The sequence below is a fragment of the Orbicella faveolata genome, unplaced genomic scaffold (assembly GCF_042242905.1).
Source record: "Orbicella faveolata isolate gen_17 unplaced genomic scaffold, um_ofav_v1 contig_46, whole genome shotgun sequence".
Lineage (NCBI taxonomy): Eukaryota > Metazoa > Cnidaria > Anthozoa > Scleractinia > Merulinidae > Orbicella > Orbicella faveolata.
Genome location: NW_028301576.1, coordinates 34,142,043 through 34,166,093, shown reverse-complemented (window position 1 = coordinate 34,166,093; position 24,051 = coordinate 34,142,043). Strand labels below are relative to the sequence as shown.

The 24,051-nt window shown below is 42.7% G+C and overlaps 3 protein-coding genes across 3 annotated transcripts; all 3 read right to left on the bottom strand.

The window, feature by feature from the left end:
- Positions 1-1,916: 1,916 nt before the first annotated feature.
- Positions 1,917-2,695, bottom strand: LOC149099955 (uncharacterized). The gene has a single exon (XM_089276952.1). It carries the CDS (start codon positions 2,693-2,695, stop codon positions 2,120-2,122), a length of 576 nt encoding a protein of 191 aa, XP_089133078.1. The 3' UTR covers positions 1,917-2,119.
- An 11,127-nt stretch (positions 2,696-13,822) lies between these two features.
- On the bottom strand, positions 13,823-14,691 carry LOC149099954 (uncharacterized). Its single transcript, XM_089276951.1, has one exon. It carries the CDS (start codon positions 14,689-14,691, stop codon positions 14,116-14,118), a length of 576 nt encoding a protein of 191 aa, XP_089133077.1. The 3' UTR covers positions 13,823-14,115.
- Positions 14,692-19,910: 5,219 nt separating this feature from the next.
- Positions 19,911-20,689, bottom strand: LOC149099953 (uncharacterized). Its single transcript, XM_089276950.1, has one exon. The coding sequence runs from the start codon at positions 20,687-20,689 to the stop codon at positions 20,114-20,116; it is 576 nt and encodes a 191-aa protein (XP_089133076.1). The 3' UTR covers positions 19,911-20,113.
- Between the last annotated feature and the right edge of the window lie 3,362 nt (positions 20,690-24,051).

Here is a 24,051-nt window from a genome sequence, read left to right as displayed (position 1 = left end):
AACTCCACCCTGAGCGATAGTCACACCAGCAAGAAGTTTGTTTAACTCTTCATCGTTTCGAACGGCTAACTGCAGGTGACGAGGGATGATCCTGGTTTTCTTGTTGTCCCGAGCAGCATTTCCAGCTAACTCGAGAATCTCAGCACTCAGATACTCCAGTACGGCAGCCAAGTAGACTGGAGCACCTGCGCCGACACGCTCGCCGTAGTTGCCTTTGCGAAGGAGACGATGGATACGACCAACAGGAAACTGAAGTCCTGCCCGGGATGAACGGCTCTTAGACTTGGTGCCCGGAGCTTTGCCTTTTCCTCGACCTGTCATTTTCACTTTCTGAATGTTCTCTTTGCTTGTTATCTCTGGCAAAGTTGAGTTGAACGATTTTGTTCTAGTCTAGTCAGCCCGAAACTATGACCCGGATTTTTATTTGATTTTTCTTCAAATCAGAGGATCAAAGCGCACCAATCAAAACCGCGCCGTACTCCGAACAAAAGATAATTAGCAGGCAAAATGCGCTGTCGGTAGCGTCGGCCTATGGGTAGTTGTCAGTTAATGAAATAACCAATCGGCGAAAGGCAATTTCGATCCGCATACTAATTAATCCTCCTGGATAATTTGTAATAAATAGCAGTTAAGTTACCGTGGCATGTTCAAAGCTGATCTCATCGGATCATCTAGAATTCCAAACAATTTTTCAGAGAAGCCAGATAAACATGGCACCGAAAGTTCCAGCAGCAAAGAAAGGCGAGAAGCGAGCGGGAAAAACTAAGTCGGCGGCAGTTGATGGTTCGGCCAAGAAAAAGAGGAAGGGAAAGAGAAAGGAGAGCTATGCGATCTACATCTACAAGGTCCTTAAGCAAGTTCATCCCGATACGGGTATTTCTAGCAAGGCCATGGGTATCATGAATTCGTTTGTGAATGATATCTTCGAGCGTATCGCCAATGAGTCTTCCCGCCTGGCGCACTACAACAAGAAGTCGACCATCAGCTCCCGCGAGATCCAGACCGCCATCAGGTTGCTTCTGCCCGGAGAACTTGCAAAGCATGCTGTCAGCGAAGGCACTAAGGCTGTCACCAAGTATACCAGCAGCAAGTAAACATCGACTCCAGCGTTGATTCACAACAAAAACGGCTCCTTTAGGAGCCACCACATGTCATAAAAAGCAATGTCCAACGTGTCAGTTCTTTAGTTATTAATCCCTTCTGCTCCTTTAATCGCCACACTACACAAGGCTTTCTTTTAAGCTTTCAGATTTGAGATAACTATTAGATTTAAGAGAAATATATACATAGAGTTTTTGTGTGTGTGTGTTTTTTTTTTTTTGCAAAATAAAACTGTTTACAGCAATGAATGGCCCAGTTCAAGTTCTTTATGCTTTTCTTTATAAAGGATAGCTCGGAACGCTGCCTGTCAGTTTTTCACGCAAACTTTCCGTGTGCCGTCAACGTTTATCGTGGACTATTATAAGACTCCCCGCGAAAATCAACAAGCCAGTGGCACCTAATGTCATGTTCTCCGCGCGCGCATAATTTAACAGGCAGTTTCCGCGCGCTTAGCTTCCGTTTGTTACGTTGCAATGAACACTCGCACGAAGTATCATGTAATGGTTTTCACACTGAAGAAAGCCTATGCCCGAAGAGTTTGTAACTTTTCACAAGATGCTGAACCTTTGACATTTTTCAACCTTATCGGTTTTCAGTTTTTATTTTCTTTTGATTTTTTAGACCGAAGTTCACGGCTAAGTTCACGTTCTCCGCACGCGCTCGAGTGTTTCACTCCATCTCTGGTCAAGCATCAGAGAAACTTATTAAACAACGCTCAAGATCTCTTTTGTTTGGTTTTTTTTTTTTTGCGAGATCTATCTTACGTCTTATTGACAAGAGCATTTTCTTTGTAGCTTTCGGGCGTTGATCTTCGATTGCCTGTTTTTTTTTTTTTTTTATCCTGTGTGAGTGCGAGTGTGTGTGTTGCACCTAGTTTTACTTTGTTATTCCGTCAAATATATGGAGGGAAATATATGTTTTGTTTTTTTTTTTCAAGTTGGTCATTGCTTTTGTTTATTTGGTGGCTCCTAAAAGAGCCGTTTGGTTTACTGGACGCCGGGCGAAGATATCTCTTCGTTTACTTCTTCTTGGTCACCTTAGCTTTCTTGACTGCGGCCGGCTTTTTAACTTCTTTCTTTGTGCTAGGTTTCTTCGCAGCTACCTTCGGCTTTGTTGGTGACTTTGTGCCTGATGGCTTCTTGACTGCAGGCTTCTTGGACGTATCTTTCTTGGATGACGGACTTTTTGTAGAAGAGTTTTTCGTAGAAGAAGTCTCTTTCTTGGCCGCAGGTTTCTTTGTGGAAGCTTTCGTTGTAGCAGCGGGTTTCTTTGGCTTAGCCAGCGGCTTTTTACTCGGCGCAGCAGACTTTCTGGTCGGCTTTTTCTGCTCTTTTGGTAGCTTAAATGATCCTGAAGCTCCCACTCCCTTGGTGTGGATGAAGGTTCCATTGGCTGTACCCTTCTTCAGAGCTGTCTTGACGTGATGAGATGCTGTATCTCCCACCTTGTAGTTGGCCTTAACGTACTTCTCGATCGCTTGGCGTGAAGAACCGTTGCGATCTTTCAACGTGAGAATAGCAGTCTTAATCATCTCTTCGTATTTCGGATGTTCGGCAGGGGTTTTGGTCATCTTTCGCTTAGCGTTGTCTGACATTCTGCTAGTTTCTGTCGGTCTACTGAACTGTGAATTGTGTGACTCTTTCGAGAAATTCGAGGCACGTTGTTAGCATTGTAAGTTTTTACTTGTAAATGCGGACCGCAGAGAGAACAAGCCCGGCAAAGTTAGTAACGGACGTTGTTATTCTGTGTTTCTTTCATGCAAATACTTGGGAATAAATTGCTTGGTACACAGTTTTATTTGAGTTTTTCATTGAAATACTTTATTAAAACCTTTTTAAAGAGACCGAGGTACAGTCTTTTTTCCAACAACACGATAAAACTCGAAGTGAATCGACCGACATGTAAAGGCAAACGCTGTCTAATGCGAAGAAACGCTAGAAAGAATGATATTGGACTGATGTTTTGTTGACGTTTGGTCAGTTTGTTGGTTGGTTAGTTTCATTGGTTTATTCGTTGATTTGTTAGTTCTATCCTTCGTTTGTTCGTTGGTTTGTTTGTTCGTTCGTTCCTTCGCTCATTGTTCGTTCTTTCCTTCGTTTGTTGGTTCGTTTATTTGTTAGTTCTTTCCATCGTCTGTTTGTTGACTGGTTCGCGTATTCGTTAGTTCTATCCTTCGTTTGTTGGATTTTTCGTTCATTTGTTTGTTCGTTTTCAACACAGCTTTGACGTCAGAAAAAGAAATGTGGAACGTGTTAAGACAGAACCTTGCTAAAAGTTAAGGGTACAATTTATTGGTCATTGACTTTATCTTCAAGTGGTGGCTCCTAAAGGAGCCGTTTTAGTTTTAAGTATGTGAAGCGTAAGCTCACTTAAGCACGCTCGCCTCTGATTCGTCTGGCCAACTGGATATCCTTTGGCATAATGGTGACACGTTTGGCGTGGATAGCGCACAGGTTGGTATCCTCAAACAAGCCCACTAGATAGGCTTCACTGGCCTCTTGGAGAGCTAGGACGGCAGAGCTTTGAAAGCGCAGGTCCGTTTTGAAATCCTGCGCAATCTCTCGCACAAGACGCTGAAAAGGCAGCTTGCGGATGAGTAGTTCTGTAGATTTCTGATAACGGCGAATTTCTCGGAGAGCAACTGTTCCGGGTCTGTAACGATGAGGTTTCTTGACACCACCAGTAGCAGGAGCGCTCTTCCGGGCTGCTTTTGTAGCTAGCTGCTTACGAGGAGCTTTTCCACCAGTCGATTTTCGAGCCGTTTGCTTGGTACGAGCCATGACTGAAAGTAGAGATTTGACGTTTTGAAAGCGATCAAAAAGTTTTGATTTGTTTCACCACCATTGAGTAAAATCGATTTATAACAGAAAGCCCGTGATCCGATTGGCTGATTAATGACGCATGTGATTGGCTGTGAGAAATTTGCTTTTCTGTTGTGAAGAAGATGCGGCTGAACTTTCGATCTTAGGCAGCTTGTTGCTAGAAATTTGAAAATGACTCGAAAGCATGCGGAATATTACGGAATTGTGGGCACTGTGATATAGATATATATATATTTCCTGTTTAGTTTAAGTCTGACTTTGTTAACAAGAAATGAGAATTTCTCGTAACAGTTTTCCTTAACGGGCAAGTAAGTTATCCAAAGTAAGGCATGCCGAGTATAAATATTCATGAGACTGTCGGCAAAGCGTTCGCCTTTGCTTTGTTTTGAAAGTTACGTTTCCCGAGAGGTACAACTGGACAAACTAAAGCGCCAGCAAAGTCGGCAGGGTTCGTTAACTCGCAGTTTCGCTACTGGATTATCTAAAACAAGTCATGTCTGGACGCGGTAAAGGAGGCAAAGGTCTAGGAAAGGGCGGCGCTAAGCGTCATCGTAAAATTTTAAGAGACAACATCCAGGGCATAACCAAGCCTGCTATCCGTCGTCTAGCTCGCCGCGGTGGTGTGAAGCGTATCTCTGGTCTGATCTACGAAGAGACTCGCGGAGTCCTGAAAGTCTTCCTTGAGAACGTCATACGTGATGCTGTGACCTACACCGAGCACGCCAAACGAAAGACAGTGACAGCCATGGACGTGGTCTACGCTCTCAAACGCCAAGGACGTACTCTCTACGGATTTGGTGGTTAGGGAAGTGCCTGACTACAAGCTCCCCCTTAAAAAAACGGCTCCTTTAGGAGCCAACAAGTCTAACGAAAGTCCCGACCAGCAATAAATGCGATTCATTTTTAACAACAGCAACAAACAGTTCTATGTTGAACTTTAATTTGCGTTACCTTAGTGATGTAAAACAGAAGTTAAGAGTTGCAATAACAGCTGACATTTTTTTTGATCAAAGTTCTGTGTATGTAAAGTGTTGGGTTTTAGGTGTCGAGCGTTGATCAAATTAAGCGCTTGCAAACAAGGCCGTCGAGATAAGAGTTAAATTATGGTGTGTGTTTTCAAGACCAATCTGTTAACAATTTTAAGTTGGAATAGTCTTTCAGTAGGCAAATGAGATGACTGAGACAACTATAACTTTTTTTTTTATAAGAACGTTAAGGCTGAGATTAACCAAGATTTTAAGAACATTCTCCCAGAACATTCCTCGGGTTGAGAGTCGGTTAAGAACGTTTTTATTCCGCTACTCTGTCGATTAGATGACAAGCATAAAATAAGGGTGACAAAAAAATGTAAACTAACCCAACTACTTACGGGCACGCTTTGTATAACATTAACAATGGTTTTCCTATTGCATGACACACATCTCGGCTTGTAGTAATCAGCAGTAGTTCTTATTCATAACTGTTGCATTCTTTCTGTAGCACGCGCCAGCGAATATCTAGATTTGCAAACTGCATGATGAATACACCCACATAGTAAATAAGTTTACTGCCGGACATTTGGATTGCTCTTTCGCTTTTGCCGCCTTCCTGGCCGAACCGAGCAGGACCACTAGACAACGTCTCGAACACTCGTAGGTACTTATTAGATCTTGTAATAAAAGCCGTAGAGAATATATATGAAAGTCACACAAGAGATTAACTCGCTAAGACTGTTTTAAGTCACTTTTATCGACTTCCAGCTGATAAATATAATACACTGGACTTTCGGTTTAAAACCAACGCGCGCATGCCTAATTATTGTACGCCTTGTGTTTTTCTCTATGTGTGTACTGCAGGCAACTTTACATTGATTTCATTAGTTTTGTTTTGTAGTTGAAGCGAATGCCTAACAGGAGGTAGTTTTTGGTAACTTTGATGTATTGCTATAAGGCCGCTTATCTTTGTATTGGAACATGACTGTTATCAACATTTGGTGGCTCCTAAAAGAGCCGTTTTGAGTTTGTTATTAAGCTGGGAGCTTAATGTTGTTTCTTCTCCGCCTTCTTGGGTAGAAGCACTGCTTGTATGTTGGGAAGAACTCCACCCTGAGCGATAGTCACACCAGCAAGAAGTTTGTTTAACTCTTCATCGTTTCGAACGGCTAACTGCAGGTGACGAGGGATGATCCTGGTTTTCTTGTTGTCCCGAGCAGCATTTCCAGCTAACTCGAGAATCTCAGCACTCAGATACTCCAGTACGGCAGCCAAGTAGACTGGAGCACCTGCGCCGACACGCTCGCCGTAGTTGCCTTTGCGAAGGAGACGATGGATACGACCAACAGGAAACTGAAGTCCTGCCCGGGATGAACGGCTCTTAGACTTGGTGCCCGGAGCTTTGCCTTTTCCTCGACCTGTCATTTTCACTTTCTGAATGTTCTCTTTGCTTGTTATCTCTGGCAAAGTTGAGTTGAACGATTTTGTTCTAGTCTAGTCAGCCCGAAACTATGACCCGGATTTTTATTTGATTTTTCTTCAAATCAGAGGATCAAAGCGCACCAATCAAAACCGCGCCGTACTCCGAACAAAAGATAATTAGCAGGCAAAATGCGCTGTCGGTAGCGTCGGCCTATGGGTAGTTGTCAGTTAATGAAATAACCAATCGGCGAAAGGCAATTTCGATCCGCATACTAATTAATCCTCCTGGATAATTTGTAATAAATAGCAGTTAAGTTACCGTGGCATGTTCAAAGCTGATCTCATCGGATCATCTAGAATTCCAAACAATTTTTCAGAGAAGCCAGATAAACATGGCACCGAAAGTTCCAGCAGCAAAGAAAGGCGAGAAGCGAGCGGGAAAAACTAAGTCGGCGGCAGTTGATGGTTCGGCCAAGAAAAAGAGGAAGGGAAAGAGAAAGGAGAGCTATGCGATCTACATCTACAAGGTCCTTAAGCAAGTTCATCCCGATACGGGTATTTCTAGCAAGGCCATGGGTATCATGAATTCGTTTGTGAATGATATCTTCGAGCGTATCGCCAATGAGTCTTCCCGCCTGGCGCACTACAACAAGAAGTCGACCATCAGCTCCCGCGAGATCCAGACCGCCATCAGGTTGCTTCTGCCCGGAGAACTTGCAAAGCATGCTGTCAGCGAAGGCACTAAGGCTGTCACCAAGTATACCAGCAGCAAGTAAACATCGACTCCAGCGTTGATTCACAACAAAAACGGCTCCTTTAGGAGCCACCACATGTCATAAAAAGCAATGTCCAACGTGTCAGTTCTTTAGTTATTAATCCCTTCTGCTCCTTTAATCGCCACACTACACAAGGCTTTCTTTTAAGCTTTCAGATTTGAGATAACTATTAGATTTAAGAGAAATATATACATAGAGTTTTTGTGTGTGTGTGTTTTTTTTTTTTTGCAAAATAAAACTGTTTACAGCAATGAATGGCCCAGTTCAAGTTCTTTATGCTTTTCTTTATAAAGGATAGCTCGGAACGCTGCCTGTCAGTTTTTCACGCAAACTTTCCGTGTGCCGTCAACGTTTATCGTGGACTATTATAAGACTCCCCGCGAAAATCAACAAGCCAGTGGCACCTAATGTCATGTTCTCCGCGCGCGCATAATTTAACAGGCAGTTTCCGCGCGCTTAGCTTCCGTTTGTTACGTTGCAATGAACACTCGCACGAAGTATCATGTAATGGTTTTCACACTGAAGAAAGCCTATGCCCGAAGAGTTTGTAACTTTTCACAAGATGCTGAACCTTTGACATTTTTCAACCTTATCGGTTTTCAGTTTTTATTTTCTTTTGATTTTTTAGACCGAAGTTCACGGCTAAGTTCACGTTCTCCGCACGCGCTCGAGTGTTTCACTCCATCTCTGGTCAAGCATCAGAGAAACTTATTAAACAACGCTCAAGATCTCTTTTGTTTGGTTTTTTTTTTTTTGCGAGATCTATCTTACGTCTTATTGACAAGAGCATTTTCTTTGTAGCTTTCGGGCGTTGATCTTCGATTGCCTGTTTTTTTTTTTTTTTTATCCTGTGTGAGTGCGAGTGTGTGTGTTGCACCTAGTTTTACTTTGTTATTCCGTCAAATATATGGAGGGAAATATATGTTTTGTTTTTTTTTTTCAAGTTGGTCATTGCTTTTGTTTATTTGGTGGCTCCTAAAAGAGCCGTTTGGTTTACTGGACGCCGGGCGAAGATATCTCTTCGTTTACTTCTTCTTGGTCACCTTAGCTTTCTTGACTGCGGCCGGCTTTTTAACTTCTTTCTTTGTGCTAGGTTTCTTCGCAGCTACCTTCGGCTTTGTTGGTGACTTTGTGCCTGATGGCTTCTTGACTGCAGGCTTCTTGGACGTATCTTTCTTGGATGACGGACTTTTTGTAGAAGAGTTTTTCGTAGAAGAAGTCTCTTTCTTGGCCGCAGGTTTCTTTGTGGAAGCTTTCGTTGTAGCAGCGGGTTTCTTTGGCTTAGCCAGCGGCTTTTTACTCGGCGCAGCAGACTTTCTGGTCGGCTTTTTCTGCTCTTTTGGTAGCTTAAATGATCCTGAAGCTCCCACTCCCTTGGTGTGGATGAAGGTTCCATTGGCTGTACCCTTCTTCAGAGCTGTCTTGACGTGATGAGATGCTGTATCTCCCACCTTGTAGTTGGCCTTAACGTACTTCTCGATCGCTTGGCGTTAAGAACCGTTGCGATCTTTCAACGTGAGAATAGCAGTCTTAATCATCTCTTCGTATTTCGGATGTTCGGCAGGGGTTTTGGTCATCTTTCGCTTAGCGTTGTCTGACATTCTGCTAGTTTCTGTCGGTCTACTGAACTGTGAATTGTGTGACTCTTTCGAGAAATTCGAGGCACGTTGTTAGCATTGTAAGTTTTTACTTGTAAATGCGGACCGCAGAGAGAACAAGCCCGGCAAAGTTAGTAACGGACGTTGTTATTCTGTGTTTCTTTCATGCAAATACTTGGGAATAAATTGCTTGGTACACAGTTTTATTTGAGTTTTTCATTGAAATACTTTATTAAAACCTTTTTAAAGAGACCGAGGTACAGTCTTTTTTCCAACAACACGATAAAACTCGAAGTGAATCGACCGACATGTAAAGGCAAACGCTGTCTAATGCGAAGAAACGCTAGAAAGAATGATATTGGACTGATGTTTTGTTGACGTTTGGTCAGTTTGTTGGTTGGTTAGTTTCATTGGTTTATTCGTTGATTTGTTAGTTCTATCCTTCGTTTGTTCGTTGGTTTGTTTGTTCGTTCGTTCCTTCGCTCATTGTTCGTTCTTTCCTTCGTTTGTTGGTTCGTTTATTTGTTAGTTCTTTCCATCGTCTGTTTGTTGACTGGTTCGCGTATTCGTTAGTTCTATCCTTCGTTTGTTGGATTTTTCGTTCATTTGTTTGTTCGTTTTCAACACAGCTTTGACGTCAGAAAAAGAAATGTGGAACGTGTTAAGACAGAACCTTGCTAAAAGTTAAGGGTACAATTTATTGGTCATTGACTTTATCTTCAAGTGGTGGCTCCTAAAGGAGCCGTTTTAGTTTTAAGTATGTGAAGCGTAAGCTCACTTAAGCACGCTCGCCTCTGATTCGTCTGGCCAACTGGATATCCTTTGGCATAATGGTGACACGTTTGGCGTGGATAGCGCACAGGTTGGTATCCTCAAACAAGCCCACTAGATAGGCTTCACTGGCCTCTTGGAGAGCTAGGACGGCAGAGCTTTGAAAGCGCAGGTCCGTTTTGAAATCCTGCGCAATCTCTCGCACAAGACGCTGAAAAGGCAGCTTGCGGATGAGTAGTTCTGTAGATTTCTGATAACGGCGAATTTCTCGGAGAGCAACTGTTCCGGGTCTGTAACGATGAGGTTTCTTGACACCACCAGTAGCAGGAGCGCTCTTCCGGGCTGCTTTTGTAGCTAGCTGCTTACGAGGAGCTTTTCCACCAGTCGATTTTCGAGCCGTTTGCTTGGTACGAGCCATGACTGAAAGTAGAGATTTGACGTTTTGAAAGCGATCAAAAAGTTTTGATTTGTTTCACCACCATTGAGTAAAATCGATTTATAACAGAAAGCCCGTGATCCGATTGGCTGATTAATGACGCATGTGATTGGCTGTGAGAAATTTGCTTTTCTGTTGTGAAGAAGATGCGGCTGAACTTTCGATCTTAGGCAGCTTGTTGCTAGAAATTTGAAAATGACTCGAAAGCATGCGGAATATTACGGAATTGTGGGCACTGTGATATAGATATATATATATTTCCTGTTTAGTTTAAGTCTGACTTTGTTAACAAGAAATGAGAATTTCTCGTAACAGTTTTCCTTAACGGGCAAGTAAGTTATCCAAAGTAAGGCATGCCGAGTATAAATATTCATGAGACTGTCGGCAAAGCGTTCGCCTTTGCTTTGTTTTGAAAGTTACGTTTCCCGAGAGGTACAACTGGACAAACTAAAGCGCCAGCAAAGTCGGCAGGGTTCGTTAACTCGCAGTTTCGCTACTGGATTATCTAAAACAAGTCATGTCTGGACGCGGTAAAGGAGGCAAAGGTCTAGGAAAGGGCGGCGCTAAGCGTCATCGTAAAATTTTAAGAGACAACATCCAGGGCATAACCAAGCCTGCTATCCGTCGTCTAGCTCGCCGCGGTGGTGTGAAGCGTATCTCTGGTCTGATCTACGAAGAGACTCGCGGAGTCCTGAAAGTCTTCCTTGAGAACGTCATACGTGATGCTGTGACCTACACCGAGCACGCCAAACGAAAGACAGTGACAGCCATGGACGTGGTCTACGCTCTCAAACGCCAAGGACGTACTCTCTACGGATTTGGTGGTTAGGGAAGTGCCTGACTACAAGCTCCCCCTTAAAAAAACGGCTCCTTTAGGAGCCAACAAGTCTAACGAAAGTCCCGACCAGCAATAAATGCGATTCATTTTTAACAACAGCAACAAACAGTTCTATGTTGAACTTTAATTTGCGTTACCTTAGTGATGTAAAACAGAAGTTAAGAGTTGCAATAACAGCTGACATTTTTTTTGATCAAAGTTCTGTGTATGTAAAGTGTTGGGTTTTAGGTGTCGAGCGTTGATCAAATTAAGCGCTTGCAAACAAGGCCGTCGAGATAAGAGTTAAATTATGGTGTGTGTTTTCAAGACCAATCTGTTAACAATTTTAAGTTGGAATAGTCTTTCAGTAGGCAAATGAGATGACTGAGACAACTATAACTTTTTTTTTTATAAGAACGTTAAGGCTGAGATTAACCAAGATTTTAAGAACATTCTCCCAGAACATTCCTCGGGTTGAGAGTCGGTTAAGAACGTTTTTATTCCGCTACTCTGTCGATTAGATGACAAGCATAAAATAAGGGTGACAAAAAAATGTAAACTAACCCAACTACTTACGGGCACGCTTTGTATAACATTAACAATGGTTTTCCTATTGCATGACACACATCTCGGCTTGTAGTAATCAGCAGTAGTTCTTATTCATAACTGTTGCATTCTTTCTGTAGCACGCGCCAGCGAATATCTAGATTTGCAAACTGCATGATGAATACACCCACATAGTAAATAAGTTTACTGCCGGACATTTGGATTGCTCTTTCGCTTTTGCCGCCTTCCTGGCCGAACCGAGCAGGACCACTAGACAACGTCTCGAACACTCGTAGGTACTTATTAGATCTTGTAATAAAAGCCGTAGAGAATATATATGAAAGTCACACAAGAGATTAACTCGCTAAGACTGTTTTAAGTCACTTTTATCGACTTCCAGCTGATAAATATAATACACTGGACTTTCGGTTTAAAACCAACGCGCGCATGCCTAATTATTGTACGCCTTGTGTTTTTCTCTATGTGTGTACTGCAGGCAACTTTACATTGATTTCATTAGTTTTGTTTTGTAGTTGAAGCGAATGCCTAACAGGAGGTAGTTTTTGGTAACTTTGATGTATTGCTATAAGGCCGCTTATCTTTGTATTGGAACATGACTGTTATCAACATTTGGTGGCTCCTAAAAGAGCCGTTTTGAGTTTGTTATTAAGCTGGGAGCTTAATGTTGTTTCTTCTCCGCCTTCTTGGGTAGAAGCACTGCTTGTATGTTGGGAAGAACTCCACCCTGAGCGATAGTCACACCAGCAAGAAGTTTGTTTAACTCTTCATCGTTTCGAACGGCTAACTGCAGGTGACGAGGGATGATCCTGGTTTTCTTGTTGTCCCGAGCAGCATTTCCAGCTAACTCGAGAATCTCAGCACTCAGATACTCCAGTACGGCAGCCAAGTAGACTGGAGCACCTGCGCCGACACGCTCGCCGTAGTTGCCTTTGCGAAGGAGACGATGGATACGACCAACAGGAAACTGAAGTCCTGCCCGGGATGAACGGCTCTTAGACTTGGTGCCCGGAGCTTTGCCTTTTCCTCGACCTGTCATTTTCACTTTCTGAATGTTCTCTTTGCTTGTTATCTCTGGCAAAGTTGAGTTGAACGATTTTGTTCTAGTCTAGTCAGCCCGAAACTATGACCCGGATTTTTATTTGATTTTTCTTCAAATCAGAGGATCAAAGCGCACCAATCAAAACCGCGCCGTACTCCGAACAAAAGATAATTAGCAGGCAAAATGCGCTGTCGGTAGCGTCGGCCTATGGGTAGTTGTCAGTTAATGAAATAACCAATCGGCGAAAGGCAATTTCGATCCGCATACTAATTAATCCTCCTGGATAATTTGTAATAAATAGCAGTTAAGTTACCGTGGCATGTTCAAAGCTGATCTCATCGGATCATCTAGAATTCCAAACAATTTTTCAGAGAAGCCAGATAAACATGGCACCGAAAGTTCCAGCAGCAAAGAAAGGCGAGAAGCGAGCGGGAAAAACTAAGTCGGCGGCAGTTGATGGTTCGGCCAAGAAAAAGAGGAAGGGAAAGAGAAAGGAGAGCTATGCGATCTACATCTACAAGGTCCTTAAGCAAGTTCATCCCGATACGGGTATTTCTAGCAAGGCCATGGGTATCATGAATTCGTTTGTGAATGATATCTTCGAGCGTATCGCCAATGAGTCTTCCCGCCTGGCGCACTACAACAAGAAGTCGACCATCAGCTCCCGCGAGATCCAGACCGCCATCAGGTTGCTTCTGCCCGGAGAACTTGCAAAGCATGCTGTCAGCGAAGGCACTAAGGCTGTCACCAAGTATACCAGCAGCAAGTAAACATCGACTCCAGCGTTGATTCACAACAAAAACGGCTCCTTTAGGAGCCACCACATGTCATAAAAAGCAATGTCCAACGTGTCAGTTCTTTAGTTATTAATCCCTTCTGCTCCTTTAATCGCCACACTACACAAGGCTTTCTTTTAAGCTTTCAGATTTGAGATAACTATTAGATTTAAGAGAAATATATACATAGAGTTTTTGTGTGTGTGTGTTTTTTTTTTTTTGCAAAATAAAACTGTTTACAGCAATGAATGGCCCAGTTCAAGTTCTTTATGCTTTTCTTTATAAAGGATAGCTCGGAACGCTGCCTGTCAGTTTTTCACGCAAACTTTCCGTGTGCCGTCAACGTTTATCGTGGACTATTATAAGACTCCCCGCGAAAATCAACAAGCCAGTGGCACCTAATGTCATGTTCTCCGCGCGCGCATAATTTAACAGGCAGTTTCCGCGCGCTTAGCTTCCGTTTGTTACGTTGCAATGAACACTCGCACGAAGTATCATGTAATGGTTTTCACACTGAAGAAAGCCTATGCCCGAAGAGTTTGTAACTTTTCACAAGATGCTGAACCTTTGACATTTTTCAACCTTATCGGTTTTCAGTTTTTATTTTCTTTTGATTTTTTAGACCGAAGTTCACGGCTAAGTTCACGTTCTCCGCACGCGCTCGAGTGTTTCACTCCATCTCTGGTCAAGCATCAGAGAAACTTATTAAACAACGCTCAAGATCTCTTTTGTTTGGTTTTTTTTTTTTTGCGAGATCTATCTTACGTCTTATTGACAAGAGCATTTTCTTTGTAGCTTTCGGGCGTTGATCTTCGATTGCCTGTTTTTTTTTTTTTTTTATCCTGTGTGAGTGCGAGTGTGTGTGTTGCACCTAGTTTTACTTTGTTATTCCGTCAAATATATGGAGGGAAATATATGTTTTGTTTTTTTTTTTCAAGTTGGTCATTGCTTTTGTTTATTTGGTGGCTCCTAAAAGAGCCGTTTGGTTTACTGGACGCCGGGCGAAGATATCTCTTCGTTTACTTCTTCTTGGTCACCTTAGCTTTCTTGACTGCGGCCGGCTTTTTAACTTCTTTCTTTGTGCTAGGTTTCTTCGCAGCTACCTTCGGCTTTGTTGGTGACTTTGTGCCTGATGGCTTCTTGACTGCAGGCTTCTTGGACGTATCTTTCTTGGATGACGGACTTTTTGTAGAAGAGTTTTTCGTAGAAGAAGTCTCTTTCTTGGCCGCAGGTTTCTTTGTGGAAGCTTTCGTTGTAGCAGCGGGTTTCTTTGGCTTAGCCAGCGGCTTTTTACTCGGCGCAGCAGACTTTCTGGTCGGCTTTTTCTGCTCTTTTGGTAGCTTAAATGATCCTGAAGCTCCCACTCCCTTGGTGTGGATGAAGGTTCCATTGGCTGTACCCTTCTTCAGAGCTGTCTTGACGTGATGAGATGCTGTATCTCCCACCTTGTAGTTGGCCTTAACGTACTTCTCGATCGCTTGGCGTGAAGAACCGTTGCGATCTTTCAACGTGAGAATAGCAGTCTTAATCATCTCTTCGTATTTCGGATGTTCGGCAGGGGTTTTGGTCATCTTTCGCTTAGCGTTGTCTGACATTCTGCTAGTTTCTGTCGGTCTACTGAACTGTGAATTGTGTGACTCTTTCGAGAAATTCGAGGCACGTTGTTAGCATTGTAAGTTTTTACTTGTAAATGCGGACCGCAGAGAGAACAAGCCCGGCAAAGTTAGTAACGGACGTTGTTATTCTGTGTTTCTTTCATGCAAATACTTGGGAATAAATTGCTTGGTACACAGTTTTATTTGAGTTTTTCATTGAAATACTTTATTAAAACCTTTTTAAAGAGACCGAGGTACAGTCTTTTTTCCAACAACACGATAAAACTCGAAGTGAATCGACCGACATGTAAAGGCAAACGCTGTCTAATGCGAAGAAACGCTAGAAAGAATGATATTGGACTGATGTTTTGTTGACGTTTGGTCAGTTTGTTGGTTGGTTAGTTTCATTGGTTTATTCGTTGATTTGTTAGTTCTATCCTTCGTTTGTTCGTTGGTTTGTTTGTTCGTTCGTTCCTTCGCTCATTGTTCGTTCTTTCCTTCGTTTGTTGGTTCGTTTATTTGTTAGTTCTTTCCATCGTCTGTTTGTTGACTGGTTCGCGTATTCGTTAGTTCTATCCTTCGTTTGTTGGATTTTTCGTTCATTTGTTTGTTCGTTTTCAACACAGCTTTGACGTCAGAAAAAGAAATGTGGAACGTGTTAAGACAGAACCTTGCTAAAAGTTAAGGGTACAATTTATTGGTCATTGACTTTATCTTCAAGTGGTGGCTCCTAAAGGAGCCGTTTTAGTTTTAAGTATGTGAAGCGTAAGCTCACTTAAGCACGCTCGCCTCTGATTCGTCTGGCCAACTGGATATCCTTTGGCATAATGGTGACACGTTTGGCGTGGATAGCGCACAGGTTGGTATCCTCAAACAAGCCCACTAGATAGGCTTCACTGGCCTCTTGGAGAGCTAGGACGGCAGAGCTTTGAAAGCGCAGGTCCGTTTTGAAATCCTGCGCAATCTCTCGCACAAGACGCTGAAAAGGCAGCTTGCGGATGAGTAGTTCTGTAGATTTCTGATAACGGCGAATTTCTCGGAGAGCAACTGTTCCGGGTCTGTAACGATGAGGTTTCTTGACACCACCAGTAGCAGGAGCGCTCTTCCGGGCTGCTTTTGTAGCTAGCTGCTTACGAGGAGCTTTTCCACCAGTCGATTTTCGAGCCGTTTGCTTGGTACGAGCCATGACTGAAAGTAGAGATTTGACGTTTTGAAAGCGATCAAAAAGTTTTGATTTGTTTCACCACCATTGAGTAAAATCGATTTATAACAGAAAGCCCGTGATCCGATTGGCTGATTAATGACGCATGTGATTGGCTGTGAGAAATTTGCTTTTCTGTTGTGAAGAAGATGCGGCTGAACTTTCGATCTTAGGCAGCTTGTTGCTAGAAATTTGAAAATGACTCGAAAGCATGCGGAATATTACGGAATTGTGGGCACTGTGATATAGATATATATATATTTCCTGTTTAGTTTAAGTCTGACTTTGTTAACAAGAAATGAGAATTTCTCGTAACAGTTTTCCTTAACGGGCAAGTAAGTTATCCAAAGTAAGGCATGCCGAGTATAAATATTCATGAGACTGTCGGCAAAGCGTTCGCCTTTGCTTTGTTTTGAAAGTTACGTTTCCCGAGAGGTACAACTGGACAAACTAAAGCGCCAGCAAAGTCGGCAGGGTTCGTTAACTCGCAGTTTCGCTACTGGATTATCTAAAACAAGTCATGTCTGGACGCGGTAAAGGAGGCAAAGGTCTAGGAAAGGGCGGCGCTAAGCGTCATCGTAAAATTTTAAGAGACAACATCCAGGGCATAACCAAGCCTGCTATCCGTCGTCTAGCTCGCCGCGGTGGTGTGAAGCGTATCTCTGGTCTGATCTACGAAGAGACTCGCGGAGTCCTGAAAGTCTTCCTTGAGAACGTCATACGTGATGCTGTGACCTACACCGAGCACGCCAAACGAAAGACAGTGACAGCCATGGACGTGGTCTACGCTCTCAAACGCCAAGGACGTACTCTCTACGGATTTGGTGGTTAGGGAAGTGCCTGACTACAAGCTCCCCCTTAAAAAAACGGCTCCTTTAGGAGCCAACAAGTCTAACGAAAGTCCCGACCAGCAATAAATGCGATTCATTTTTAACAACAGCAACAAACAGTTCTATGTTGAACTTTAATTTGCGTTACCTTAGTGATGTAAAACAGAAGTTAAGAGTTGCAATAACAGCTGACATTTTTTTTGATCAAAGTTCTGTGTATGTAAAGTGTTGGGTTTTAGGTGTCGAGCGTTGATCAAATTAAGCGCTTGCAAACAAGGCCGTCGAGATAAGAGTTAAATTATGGTGTGTGTTTTCAAGACCAATCTGTTAACAATTTTAAGTTGGAATAGTCTTTCAGTAGGCAAATGAGATGACTGAGACAACTATAACTTTTTTTTTTATAAGAACGTTAAGGCTGAGATTAACCAAGATTTTAAGAACATTCTCCCAGAACATTCCTCGGGTTGAGAGTCGGTTAAGAACGTTTTTATTCCGCTACTCTGTCGATTAGATGACAAGCATAAAATAAGGGTGACAAAAAAATGTAAACTAACCCAACTACTTACGGGCACGCTTTGTATAACATTAACAATGGTTTTCCTATTGCATGACACACATCTCGGCTTGTAGTAATCAGCAGTAGTTCTTATTCATAACTGTTGCATTCTTTCTGTAGCACGCGCCAGCGAATATCTAGATTTGCAAACTGCATGATGAATACACCCACATAGTAAATAAGTTTACTGCCGGACATTTGGATTGCTCTTTCGCTTTTGCCGCCTTCCTGGCCGAACCGAGCAGGACCACTAGACAACGTCTCGAACACTCGTAGGTACTTATTAGATCTTGTAATAAAAGCCGTAGAGAATATATATGAAAGTCACACAAGAGATTAACTCGCTAAGACTGTTTTAAGTCACTTTTATCGACTTCCAGCTGATAAATATAATACACTGGACTTTCGGTTTAAAACCAACGCGCGCATGCCTAATTATTGTACGCCTTGTGTTTTTCTCTATGTGTGTACTGCAGGCAACTTTACATTGATTTCATTAGTTTTGTTTTGTAGTTGAAGCGAATGCCTAACAGGAGGTAGTTTTTGGTAACTTTGATGTATTGCTATAAGGCCGCTTATCTTTGTATTGGAACATGACTGTTATCAACATTTGGTGGCTCCTAAAAGAGCCGTTTTGAGTTTGTTATTAAGCTGGGAGCTTAATGTTGTTTCTTCTCCGCCTTCTTGGGTAGAAGCACTGCTTGTATGTTGGGAAGAACTCCACCCTGAGCGATAGTCACACCAGCAAGAAGTTTGTTTAACTCTTCATCGTTTCGAACGGCTAACTGCAGGTGACGAGGGATGATCCTGGTTTTCTTGTTGTCCCGAGCAGCATTTCCAGCTAACTCGAGAATCTCAGCACTCAGATACTCCAGTACGGCAGCCAAGTAGACTGGAGCACCTGCGCCGACACGCTCGCCGTAGTTGCCTTTGCGAAGGAGACGATGGATACGACCAACAGGAAACTGAAGTCCTGCCCGGGATGAACGGCTCTTAGACTTGGTGCCCGGAGCTTTGCCTTTTCCTCGACCTGTCATTTTCACTTTCTGAATGTTCTCTTTGCTTGTTATCTCTGGCAAAGTTGAGTTGAACGATTTTGTTCTAGTCTAGTCAGCCCGAAACTATGACCCGGATTTTTATTTGATTTTTCTTCAAATCAGAGGATCAAAGCGCACCAATCAAAACCGCGCCGTACTCCGAACAAAAGATAATTAGCAGGCAAAATGCGCTGTCGGTAGCGTCGGCCTATGGGTAGTTGTCAGTTAATGAAATAACCAATCGGCGAAAGGCAATTTCGATCCGCATACTAATTAATCCTCCTGGATAATTTGTAATAAATAGCAGTTAAGTTACCGTGGCATGTTCAAAGCTGATCTCATCGGATCATCTAGAATTCCAAACAATTTTTCAGAGAAGCCAGATAAACATGGCACCGAAAGTTCCAGCAGCAAAGAAAGGCGAGAAGCGAGCGGGAAAAACTAAGTCGGCGGCAGTTGATGGTTCGGCCAAGAAAAAGAGGAAGGGAAAGAGAAAGGAGAGCTATGCGATCTACATCTACAAGGTCCTTAAGCAAGTTCATCCCGATACGGGTATTTCTAGCAAGGCCATGGGTATCATGAATTCGTTTGTGAATGATATCTTCGAGCGTATCGCCAATGAGTCTTCCCGCCTGGCGCACTACAACAAGAAGTCGACCATCAGCTCCCGCGAGATCCAGACCGCCATCAGGTTGCTTCTGCCCGGAGAACTTGCAAAGCATGCTGTCAGCGAAGGCACTAAGGCTGTCACCAAGTATACCAGCAGCAAGTAAACATCGACTCCAGCGTTGATTCACAACAAAAACGGCTCCTTTAGGAGCCACCACATGTCATAAAAAGCAATGTCCAACGTGTCAGTTCTTTAGTTATTAATCCCTTCTGCTCCTTTAATCGCCACACTACACAAGGCTTTCTTTTAAGCTTTCAGATTTGAGATAACTATTAGATTTAAGAGAAATATATACATAGAGTTTTTGTGTGTGTGTGTTTTTTTTTTTTTGCAAAATAAAACTGTTTACAGCAATGAATGGCCCAGTTCAAGTTCTTTATGCTTTTCTTTATAAAGGATAGCTCGGAACGCTGCCTGTCAGTTTTTCACGCAAACTTTCCGTGTGCCGTCAACGTTTATCGTGGACTATTATAAGACTCCCCGCGAAAATCAACAAGCCAGTGGCACCTAATGTCATGTTCTCCGCGCGCGCATAATTTAACAGGCAGTTTCCGCGCGCTTAGCTTCCGTTTGTTACGTTGCAATGAACACTCGCACGAAGTATCATGTAATGGTTTTCACACTGAAGAAAGCCTATGCCCGAAGAGTTTGTAACTTTTCACAAGATGCTGAACCTTTGACATTTTTCAACCTTATCGGTTTTCAGTTTTTATTTTCTTTTGATTTTTTAGACCGAAGTTCACGGCTAAGTTCACGTTCTCCGCACGCGCTCGAGTGTTTCACTCCATCTCTGGTCAAGCATCAGAGAAACTTATTAAACAACGCTCAAGATCTCTTTTGTTTGGTTTTTTTTTTTTTGCGAGATCTATCTTACGTCTTATTGACAAGAGCATTTTCTTTGTAGCTTTCGGGCGTTGATCTTCGATTGCCTGTTTTTTTTTTTTTTTTATCCTGTGTGAGTGCGAGTGTGTGTGTTGCACCTAGTTTTACTTTGTTATTCCGTCAAATATATGGAGGGAAATATATGTTTTGTTTTTTTTTTTCAAGTTGGTCATTGCTTTTGTTTATTTGGTGGCTCCTAAAAGAGCCGTTTGGTTTACTGGACGCCGGGCGAAGATATCTCTTCGTTTACTTCTTCTTGGTCACCTTAGCTTTCTTGACTGCGGCCGGCTTTTTAACTTCTTTCTTTGTGCTAGGTTTCTTCGCAGCTACCTTCGGCTTTGTTGGTGACTTTGTGCCTGATGGCTTCTTGACTGCAGGCTTCTTGGACGTATCTTTCTTGGATGACGGACTTTTTGTAGAAGAGTTTTTCGTAGAAGAAGTCTCTTTCTTGGCCGCAGGTTTCTTTGTGGAAGCTTTCGTTGTAGCAGCGGGTTTCTTTGGCTTAGCCAGCGGCTTTTTACTCGGCGCAGCAGACTTTCTGGTCGGCTTTTTCTGCTCTTTTGGTAGCTTAAATGATCCTGAAGCTCCCACTCCCTTGGTGTGGATGAAGGTTCCATTGGCTGTACCCTTCTTCAGAGCTGTCTTGACGTGATGAGATGCTGTATCTCCCACCTTGTAGTTGGCCTTAACGTACTTCTCGATCGCTTGGCGTGAAGAACCGTTGCGATCTTTCAACGTGAGAATAGCAGTCTTAATCATCTCTTCGTATTTCGGATGTTCGGCAGGGGTTTTGGTCATCTTTCGCTTAGCGTTGTCTGACATTCTGCTAGTTTCTGTCGGTCTACTGAACTGTGAATTGTGTGACTCTTTCGAGAAATTCGAGGCACGTTGTTAGCATTGTAAGTTTTTACTTGTAAATGCGGACCGCAGAGAGAACAAGCCCGGCAAAGTTAGTAACGGACGTTGTTATTCTGTGTTTCTTTCATGCAAATACTTGGGAATAAATTGCTTGGTACACAGTTTTATTTGAGTTTTTCATTGAAATACTTTATTAAAACCTTTTTAAAGAGACCGAGGTACAGTCTTTTTTCCAACAACACGATAAAACTCGAAGTGAATCGACCGACATGTAAAGGCAAACGCTGTCTAATGCGAAGAAACGCTAGAAAGAATGATATTGGACTGATGTTTTGTTGACGTTTGGTCAGTTTGTTGGTTGGTTAGTTTCATTGGTTTATTCGTTGATTTGTTAGTTCTATCCTTCGTTTGTTCGTTGGTTTGTTTGTTCGTTCGTTCCTTCGCTCATTGTTCGTTCTTTCCTTCGTTTGTTGGTTCGTTTATTTGTTAGTTCTTTCCATCGTCTGTTTGTTGACTGGTTCGCGTATTCGTTAGTTCTATCCTTCGTTTGTTGGATTTTTCGTTCATTTGTTTGTTCGTTTTCAACACAGCTTTGACGTCAGAAAAAGAAATGTGGAACGTGTTAAGACAGAACCTTGCTAAAAGTTAAGGGTACAATTTATTGGTCATTGACTTTATCTTCAAGTGGTGGCTCCTAAAGGAGCCGTTTTAGTTTTAAGTATGTGAAGCGTAAGCTCACTTAAGCACGCTCGCCTCTGATTCGTCTGGCCAACTGGATATCCTTTGGCATAATGGTGACACGTTTGGCGTGGATAGCGCACAGGTTGGTATCCTCAAACAAGCCCACTAGATAGGCTTCACTGGCCTCTTGGAGAGCTAGGACGGCAGAGCTTTGAAAGCGCAGGTCCGTTTTGAAATCCTGCGCAATCTCTCGCACAAGACGCTGAAAAGGCAGCTTGCGGATGAGTAGTTCTGTAGATTTCTGATAACGGCGAATTTCTCGGAGAGCAACTGTTCCGGGTCTGTAACGATGAGGTTTCTTGACACCACCAGTAGCAGGAGCGCTCTTCCGGGCTGCTTTTGTAGCTAGCTGCTTACGAGGAGCTTTTCCACCAGTCGATTTTCGAGCCGTTTGCTTGGTACGAGCCATGACTGAAAGTAGAGATTTGACGTTTTGAAAGCGATCAAAAAGTTTTGATTTGTTTCACCACCATTGAGTAAAATCGATTTATAACAGAAAGCCCGTGATCCGATTGGCTGATTAATGACGCATGTGATTGGCTGTGAGAAATTTGCTTTTCTGTTGTGAAGAAGATGCGGCTGAACTTTCGATCTTAGGCAGCTTGTTGCTAGAAATTTGAAAATGACTCGAAAGCATGCGGAATATTACGGAATTGTGGGCACTGTGATATAGATATATATATATTTCCTGTTTAGTTTAAGTCTGACTTTGTTAACAAGAAATGAGAATTTCTCGTAACAGTTTTCCTTAACGGGCAAGTAAGTTATCCAAAGTAAGGCATGCCGAGTATAAATATTCATGAGACTGTCGGCAAAGCGTTCGCCTTTGCTTTGTTTTGAAAGTTACGTTTCCCGAGAGGTACAACTGGACAAACTAAAGCGCCAGCAAAGTCGGCAGGGTTCGTTAACTCGCAGTTTCGCTACTGGATTATCTAAAACAAGTCATGTCTGGACGCGGTAAAGGAGGCAAAGGTCTAGGAAAGGGCGGCGCTAAGCGTCATCGTAAAATTTTAAGAGACAACATCCAGGGCATAACCAAGCCTGCTATCCGTCGTCTAGCTCGCCGCGGTGGTGTGAAGCGTATCTCTGGTCTGATCTACGAAGAGACTCGCGGAGTCCTGAAAGTCTTCCTTGAGAACGTCATACGTGATGCTGTGACCTACACCGAGCACGCCAAACGAAAGACAGTGACAGCCATGGACGTGGTCTACGCTCTCAAACGCCAAGGACGTACTCTCTACGGATTTGGTGGTTAGGGAAGTGCCTGACTACAAGCTCCCCCTTAAAAAAACGGCTCCTTTAGGAGCCAACAAGTCTAACGAAAGTCCCGACCAGCAATAAATGCGATTCATTTTTAACAACAGCAACAAACAGTTCTATGTTGAACTTTAATTTGCGTTACCTTAGTGATGTAAAACAGAAGTTAAGAGTTGCAATAACAGCTGACATTTTTTTTGATCAAAGTTCTGTGTATGTAAAGTGTTGGGTTTTAGGTGTCGAGCGTTGATCAAATTAAGCGCTTGCAAACAAGGCCGTCGAGATAAGAGTTAAATTATGGTGTGTGTTTTCAAGACCAATCTGTTAACAATTTTAAGTTGGAATAGTCTTTCAGTAGGCAAATGAGATGACTGAGACAACTATAACTTTTTTTTTTATAAGAACGTTAAGGCTGAGATTAACCAAGATTTTAAGAACATTCTCCCAGAACATTCCTCGGGTTGAGAGTCGGTTAAGAACGTTTTTATTCCGCTACTCTGTCGATTAGATGACAAGCATAAAATAAGGGTGACAAAAAAATGTAAACTAACCCAACTACTTACGGGCACGCTTTGTATAACATTAACAATGGTTTTCCTATTGCATGACACACATCTCGGCTTGTAGTAATCAGCAGTAGTTCTTATTCATAACTGTTGCATTCTTTCTGTAGCACGCGCCAGCGAATATCTAGATTTGCAAACTGCATGATGAATACACCCACATAGTAAATAAGTTTACTGCCGGACATTTGGATTGCTCTTTCGCTTTTGCCGCCTTCCTGGCCGAACCGAGCAGGACCACTAGACAACGTCTCGAACACTCGTAGGTACTTATTAGATCTTGTAATAAAAGCCGTAGAGAATATATATGAAAGTCACACAAGAGATTAACTCGCTAAGACTGTTTTAAGTCACTTTTATCGACTTCCAGCTGATAAATATAATACACTGGACTTTCGGTTTAAAACCAACGCGCGCATGCCTAATTATTGTACGCCTTGTGTTTTTCTCTATGTGTGTACTGCAGGCAACTTTACATTGATTTCATTAGTTTTGTTTTGTAGTTGAAGCGAATGCCTAACAGGAGGTAGTTTTTGGTAACTTTGATGTATTGCTATAAGGCCGCTTATCTTTGTATTGGAACATGACTGTTATCAACATTTGGTGGCTCCTAAAAGAGCCGTTTTGAGTTTGTTATTAAGCTGGGAGCTTAATGTTGTTTCTTCTCCGCCTTCTTGGGTAGAAGCACTGCTTGTATGTTGGGAAGAACTCCACCCTGAGCGATAGTCACACCAGCAAGAAGTTTGTTTAACTCTTCATCGTTTC

What these genes read in the sequence shown, in the direction of transcription:
- LOC149099955 (XM_089276952.1), bottom strand. Translation starts at nt 2,695, where the DNA reads ATGTCAGACAACGCTAAGCGAAAGATGACCAAAACCCCTGCCGAACAT.
- LOC149099954 (XM_089276951.1), bottom strand. Translation starts at nt 14,691, where the DNA reads ATGTCAGACAACGCTAAGCGAAAGATGACCAAAACCCCTGCCGAACAT.
- LOC149099953 (XM_089276950.1), bottom strand. Translation starts at nt 20,689, where the DNA reads ATGTCAGACAACGCTAAGCGAAAGATGACCAAAACCCCTGCCGAACAT.